Below are 7,908 nucleotides of genomic sequence, written 5' to 3'. Positions count from 1 at the left end.
TATTGAGGTGGTTATCACCTCATCTTAGTGGTTATAACCAAAGTAGTGGGGAGAGCTAAAGACTTGCTTCTCAAGTTGGATCTGTGGCCGGGTTGTGGGATCCGAACTTAAGCAATCTGACCCGCTTAGTCTTATTCATGGGAGTGAGTCCTCTTGCAAATCGGACTAAATCATGAAAAAGGAGGTCAATCCACTTCTCACAGTGCTGGTTGGATGAGTTGGATTGGGCTCTCATATATCGGAGTATGAATAATGCAATTTATGGCACACATATTTTTGTTTGGACTCTTACTTCAAAGCAAACTATTTTTCATAGAGAAAAAGTATTGATATCACAAAATTTTTAATGATGTATGCTTTTGACCTATTATTCACCTTGTTTATCTTGGATAGAAAGAGAGAATACATTATTATAATCAAGAGTATTTTAAATGCATTGAATTCTAAAAAGATTTTTCAAAGTCTTGTGGTGGTTTGTTAAGTTTTTGCATTAGTTCTAAATTCTTCTCCCTTCTTATATAATAGTTATTTGGTTGCCTTTGGAATTTTGTAATATTTTTGGCTTTTTTATTTTATTTTGTAGTCATAAAAAATATCATTTATGTGACTTTTGTAATAGACACTACAACAATATAGATTATTTTTGAGGGTTATAATGTGTAAAAGAAAATTAAAATTTGTCAAAAAAAAATTTTTGACACTATTTTAACTATGAAAATATGTTAATAAAAGTTTTGTCAAAAATAGTATTTTTAACATATAAGTGATTGTGAAAAAAATTTAAATCTTATTTTGATAAATATTGACTGTCAAAAATAATTTGTTAGAAAATTTTGAGAACATATTTTCTGTGATACTTATTAATTGTCAAAAATACTATTTATTTTGACACTTATTGACTATAAAATATTCTCAACAAAAATTTTAACAAAGAATGAGATGAGATCTTGAAACTAAAGAATAAATTGAGATTTTGAAGATAAAGAAAGAGTAGTATAATCCTAAACTGAGAGCAGTGTGATGTCAAAATTAACAAAGCCCAAAGAAGAAGAAAAATAGTGGAGTAAATTGAAAACAAATGAGTGTCAAAATTGAGGAGTAATTTTCTACGGTCAAATTATTCATCAAGAAAACATAGAAAATTTGACATTTGTGATATTTGTCAAAAATATATATTAATTTTAACATTTAATTATGATGTTAAAAAATAAAGTGTCAAAATAACTCTATTTTTTTGTAGTGAGAAGATATTCATAGAGTAAAATTGAATTGTTTGATTATCAACACTTGTTAGAAAATGATATTAAAAAGTGTTTTGATATTTTAAAGACAAAGTGTTTCAATATCTAGAAAAAATTAGTATTTTTACCCGTAATAATATTATGAAAATATAAATTTTTTAAAATTACGTCGGTCCTGACATTATAGATTATGGCACAAAAAATTTATAGCATTAAACTACTTTTACAAAAAGGTCGTAAGGGACAAAAGTCTCCATCAACTAAAAAAATCAGTCTCTGCAAATTAAAAAAATAATAAATAATAAATTTTTAGTTATTATTTTCATATGAAAGAGTTTAATTTCTTACTAATAATTAATTTCAATATTCGTTATCTAAAATTTGAAAGAATTTAACATGTATACTTTTATATTTGATTAGATGTTAATAAGTTCGTTGCACAAAGAGAAATAATTAATTTTTATGCTTGCTATTTAAAATAACATTTTTTCTCTCTCTCTATATATAAAATACAATTAGATATTAGCATAAAATAAATTTATATTGATAGTTATAAAATTAATCCAAATTTATTTTTTTTAAAATAATTGAATATTGATTCTAACTTTTAATCACAACATTAATATTTTTTTCTAAATTATATGTAATAAATATTTAAAGAAAAAAATAAAATATAAATTAAAAAAATAAGCAGTAAAAATTTAAAACTAAATAAAAAAATATGCATATAATAATATCTTTTATTTAAATTATATTATGTTGTCAATTTTATATTTTTTATAGAATAGAAAGATAAAGAAAAATAGAGAATGAGAGAAAAGAGAGAGAAAGACAAAGAAGAAGAATGAGAGTAGGAGTTTGTTAATTTTAAAAATTAAGAAAAAAATTTATTTTAATTATAATAAAAAAATATCTGATGACACATTTTGTTCTGTCAAATTACTAATATAAAATATAAAAAATAAATTATAAATTAGATATAGAGTGGAAAGAATAGAGAGAAATAGAAAAAAAAAGAGAGAGAGAGGTAGATAAGAGAATGTAAGAAGGAGGTTTACTAATTTTTGAGGAAAATATTTTCTCTAATTTTTAATAACAGAGTGTCATGTAACATATTTTAGTTATTAAATTAGTTAGTAACTAGTATTTTTACCCGCAATAACATTACAAGAATATAAATCTTTTAAAATTATGCCGGTCTTGACATTATAGATTATGGCACAAAAAATGTATAGTATTAAACTACTTTTACGAAAAGGTTGTAAAGGACAAAAGTCCCCATAGGCTAAGAAGACTAGGGTCTCCGTAGATAAAAAAAATTAAATAATAAGTCTTTTAGTTATTATTTTCATATGAAAGAGTTTAATATTTCACTAATAATTAATTTTAATATTTGTTATCTAAAATTTGAAATAATTTAACGTATATACTTTTATATTTGATTAGGTGTTAAGTCTATTGCACAATTAGACATAATTAATTTTTATGCTTACTATATAAAACTAATATTTTTTCTCTCTATATATATAAAAATATAATCTAAAAAATTTATATTGATAGTTATAAAATTAACTCAAATTTATTATTTTTTAAATAATTTAATCTTGATTCTAACTTTTAATCACAACATTTGTATTTTCTCTAAATTATATGTAATAAATATTTAAAAAAAAAAGCGAAAATATATATTAAAAAGATAAGCTGTAAAAATTTAAAACTAAATAAAAAAGCATGCATATATTAATTTTTTATTTAAATTATATTATGTTATTAATTTTATGTTTTATAGAACAAAAAGTAGAGAAAAATGGAGAATGAGAGAAAGGAAAGAGAAAGATAAAGAACAAAAATAAGAGATGGAGTTTGTTAAATTTAGAAGCTAAAAAAGAATTTTATTTTAATTATAATAAAAAATATCTGCTTACACATTTTGATTTGTCAAATTACTAATATAAAATATAAATTATATATAGAGTGGGAATGATAGAGAGAAATAGAAAAGAGAGAAGGAGAGGTAAATAAGAGAATGTAAGAAGGAGGAGGTTTATTAATTATGGAGAGAAATATTTTTTCTAAATTTTAATAAGAGAGTGTCATGTGTCACATTTTTGTTATTAAATTAGTTAGTAATATATAAATATAATATATAATATAACTATATTTTAATTTAAATGCGATTAGAGAATGTCATGTATATTTTGATTGTCAAATTTATAATTAGTCATTAATAATGATATATAAGAGATATAAAGTGAGTGAAGGAACGAGAGAGATAGAGTAAGGGAGAGAGAGGAGGAGATAACTCTTTAATTTAAAAAAAAAATTAATTTCAATTGTAGTAAAGAAAATGACATGTGATACATTTTGGTTGTAAAATTAGTAAATATAATAATAAATATATAAATATAATATATAATATAGCTATATTTTAATTTTAATATTTTAATTTTAATTTTAATTTAATTTGAATGCAGTTAGAGAATGTTATATTATATATTTTGATTGTCAAATTTGTAATTAGTCATTGATAATAATATATAAGAAAAATAGAATGAGTGAATGAATGAGAGAGATAGAAAAAGAGAGAGACAAGAGAGGAGAACTCTTTAATTTTAGAGAAAAAGATTTGATTTCAATTATAATAAATGAGTGACATGTGATACATTTTAATTATAAAATTAGTAATATATAATAGATAATAAATATGAGAGTACCCTATTAGGTAATAAATAAATTTGATTGATTAACTCAACTTTTTTATTTAGTAAAAATATAATTTTATTTTTTTAATTCGAAACTAAAAATAAACCAACCAACATATTTCTATTACTTTTTATCTTTGGAAACAAAATTTACTTTGACAAATTAATTGCATCTTTTAAGATATGAGAATTGCTTTTTGGTGTCTAAGATATGAGAATTTGGAAAAAAAATCATTTTCAAAAATAAAAGAATAAAATAGAAAATATTTTCACAGTCTCTCCCTCTCGTTTTATTTTTTCGGTATATTTTTCACGGTCTTTATAAACTTGACTTACCTGTTTTATTCGGGTTGGTCTAAGGAACATAATTCAAACCGGTAGTAGTAAGCTCACATGTCTTTTGTGTTTGTGGCCCAATTTTACTTCTGTGTTTTTTTCTTGATAAAGTGAGGCAGGTTGTTCCAAGCCCAAGGGAAAACGAAGGAATAAGCTGAAGAAGAAGAAGAAGACCTGCTCAAAAAAAGAAAAAGAAGAAGAAGAAGAATCAATTGTCCAAAAAGAACAAGAAGAATCAGTCCAAAAAGAAGAAGAAGAAGAATCTAGAGCTTGGATTCAACTGCAGCGTGGTTGGGTGGAGTCTGGAGTGTATTCAATGAAATCGAGGTTGTAATATGGTGGTGGTTGTACGGTTATCGAAGAAGTCCCAGTGCCTTCTCGGACCCAAGAACTTCGATTATGGCTTCCTCCTTTTCCTCCTCTTCTTCAATCTCTTCCTACCTTACTCTTCCGGTTAGCTTCTCTCTCTTATAATCTTCTCGGATTAGATGTGCTCTTGAGCTTAATCAATCAACACACAAGACAAAAACAATTATATATGATAGATTGATATTTTACACCTTCATTTTGTGAAATACAGACACGGTATATTTTGGTTAGTTATGATCTTGGAAACCTTTCAATTTGTTAAAAGTTCAATTTTTTTTAATCTTTTTGGGCCAAAGATAGATTCACCCGCTCAGCCTTGTTATGACCAAAATTGGTGTTACATTATTCATTTCTTATTAGTAGCAAGTTAGTGACTTGACACACACTGGCAACACATCCAAGCAGGTCATTCAATCTTTTATTTCATTTGATTATCTCAGAAACGGGGTTCTGTTCTTGTGCCGATCGTTATTTTTCGAGTTCTTTGCAAATTGCAGCAGGGGTTTATGCACTTGTGAATATGCACTTACATGTAACTTTAGTTCCATTTGGTTAGTAACTAGAGAGAAATATTTGTTTGCTTCGAGCACATTTAATGCGTGCTTCAATGGGGTTCTACTTCTACACCGAATGCTATTTTTTAGTTCGTTGTGATTTGCAGCCGGGTTATATGAACTAGTGAGTGTAACTAAAAGTGTTGCAGTTGCAGTGTGTTATGGCCATCCATCCATGATGCGGTGAAGCATATTAAAAATTGGCAATCTTGATGGAACCGATTGATTGCCACTGGATTTGAAGAATAGAAAATGGGTTTACTGAGGCTTTGGATATTATGTTTACTTGAACTAGATACAACTAACCAGAAACCAAAAATTTGTTTCTCCTTTTCTTCCTTCTTTCTCTTGGATGTAGACAAATACAGGAGAGTGACTGCTTGGCAATTTGGCTTAGCTCGTTAAGATCCTTGTTTAATCCTAATTTTCCATCATGTTCTAGTTTTGTCATTAATGAATGTGCAATATGCAGTAGGACTCTGCCTGAAAAATATCTTGGCAATGGATCAATCACTAACCTCCTGCAGTTAGATTGCCTTGAGCAACTTTTTATATGCCCTTATTGTGGATATCAAGTGGCAGAAGATGTAAAGATGTTACTTCTATGTTGTCACAGTTTGCTCTCGAAATGAACTTCGCATTCCATCTTCTGCGTTCTTCTTTTACTAGTACATGGAGTACCCAGAAAAGTTGGGATGTTTAGGCACCTGTCTTAGGTATCACATGTGTAACATTCTGATGGTTATATAATTGAGCAAATGAGGTTGTTAAAATAGTTTTGGTAGATCAAACTTTATTTAGCCTGTTACCGCTTCATTCGTAAATGAATTTCTTCCAGAATTGTATTCAATACTTCATTCAGTTGTGAATTCTTCCCTTTTTGTAACCACAGGTAAACCCAGTGGAGTATGTGTTTCTCAAGGTGGTCGATTTCCTGCCTTTAAATCAGAGGGTTACCCTCCCAGAAAGGGTCCCAAAGATCTGACTCTTTGTCGGGTTTTTCGCAAAAACACTTGTTGTGACATAAGCCACACACATCCTGCACTGCTAGCTGTAAGAAAACTTGCTTCTACTGGGGAAGCTGGGCATGAGTGCTTGTACTTATGGGAAATGTTGGAATGTGCGATATGCGATCCACACGTTGGTACTCAACCTGGACCTCCTCTTATTTGTGCATCCTTCTGCGAAAGAATATACAAGGCATGCTCGAATGCGTACTTCTCTATGGATGTGAAAACACAGGTATACATGGCTGACTCTGACTTTTGAAAAGAAAATATATATTGGATCAAAGGAATGTGTTTGGGTCCTTTGTTTGATCTGTTTTAAAACAATAACTTTATCCAAATTAGTCATTTAGTTTACATGTAGTTATTCACTTTGGGACATGATTGGTTTGTATTTTAGAATGCATAACAGATTCACGAACTGTTGTTTAATTGTTAAGATTAGACGCCTTAAGTATTTTCAAGGGATATTTTTCAACATATATATTCACGAAATGTAGTTATTCATGGTTAGTCTTTCTGAACCACAACATTGGATCCTTATATATATCTATTTTTCGTTTGACTTTTACCACCAGCTGCTAGCACCTTGTGGAGTAAATGACTTTGTGTGTGGTAGGGCTGCTGAATGGGTCTCCAATGGTACGGATCTTTGTGTTGCTGCAGGTTTTCGAGTGAAACCATCTGATATGATACACGCTGCCTCCGAAGAAACACTTTGCTTTGGTGATATGGCGAGTCTAAATTCGGTTGCTGATTCATGGAAAGCTTCTCAGTTTGATCTGACTGAGAAAGCTGATTTCCAACAATGGGTTAGGAAAATCCCATTCATTGAAAGAGTTTCTTGGGCCATAGGAGGGATGGTTCTAACTGCCGGATTGGTGTTTATAAGGTCAGAATGCAATTCTTTTCCCTTGTATCATTTTTCTTTTCTTAAGTGAACTAGCTTTAGTCCCATTTTTCTTACTTTGCACATCCTGTCAAATTGACAGTGATTCTTGATAAACCAGTATTTGTATTCTCCCCTTATGAGATGCTACTTAATTCTAAATACAACTGTATTACATGAATTCTGGATCTTGTCATATATTGTATGCAGTATATATGCATTGAGAAATGGTTCCTTTCTTCAATTTTGTTAGATTGTTCTCTCTCTTCTTGTTTACATTGATGTCATAATCATTGCAGCAAAAGAAAAAGCCATAGCCAACGCCATAAGCTCGCCGCTATAAGACGAACTGCGAGGAAGTTGGAAGGAAGGATGTCAGACAAGCCTTCAAGCTCACAAGAAAATAGGAAAAGAAATTGAAGATAAGTATTATTGGCTTGTATGTTAAGTTGAAAACATAAGTAGTTTTGGTTGATTAGTTTGTGAATTTTCAGTTTCTTGTTGCAATTATCAAATCGAAATACCACTTTGCACGCTTCTCTATTCTCTCCTCCGTTTTTTTAGTTAGATTTATGCCTTTTGATGATTGTCTCACCATACAAATATTAAAATTTTGTTTGATAAAATATCTTAGGATTAAAGTTTTGAATTCAAATGCCATTCTTTCCCCAAATATCACTCTATGGGTAACTTTTAATTTACAATGCATTAACTGATACTCTAATAGGATAAATCTGAAAGTAGATAATCAAATAGAATTATTCATCGTTCTGTCAGCTCCTTGTATGAATTACAAAGAGTAAATTGTCA

At 28.7% G+C, this 7,908-nt stretch overlaps 1 protein-coding gene across 1 annotated transcript; it reads left to right on the top strand.

Moving 5' to 3' along the window:
• Positions 1 to 4,333: 4,333 nt before the first annotated feature.
• Positions 4,334 to 7,644, top strand: LOC130947601 (folate-binding protein 1). The gene is made up of 4 exons (XM_057876302.1): positions 4,334 to 4,732; positions 6,095 to 6,444; positions 6,788 to 7,101; positions 7,398 to 7,644. The coding sequence occupies exons 1-4, from the start codon at positions 4,615 to 4,617 to the stop codon at positions 7,516 to 7,518; spliced, it is 903 nt and encodes a 300-aa protein (XP_057732285.1). The 5' UTR covers positions 4,334 to 4,614; the 3' UTR covers positions 7,519 to 7,644.
• The last annotated feature ends 264 nt before the right edge of the window (positions 7,645 to 7,908 follow it).

Source organism: Arachis stenosperma, chromosome 9, assembly GCF_014773155.1.
Source record: "Arachis stenosperma cultivar V10309 chromosome 9, arast.V10309.gnm1.PFL2, whole genome shotgun sequence".
NCBI lineage: Eukaryota > Viridiplantae > Streptophyta > Magnoliopsida > Fabales > Fabaceae > Arachis > Arachis stenosperma.
The sequence above is the reverse complement of the archived record's forward strand: the minus strand, read 5'-3'. Positions and strand labels throughout refer to the sequence as shown.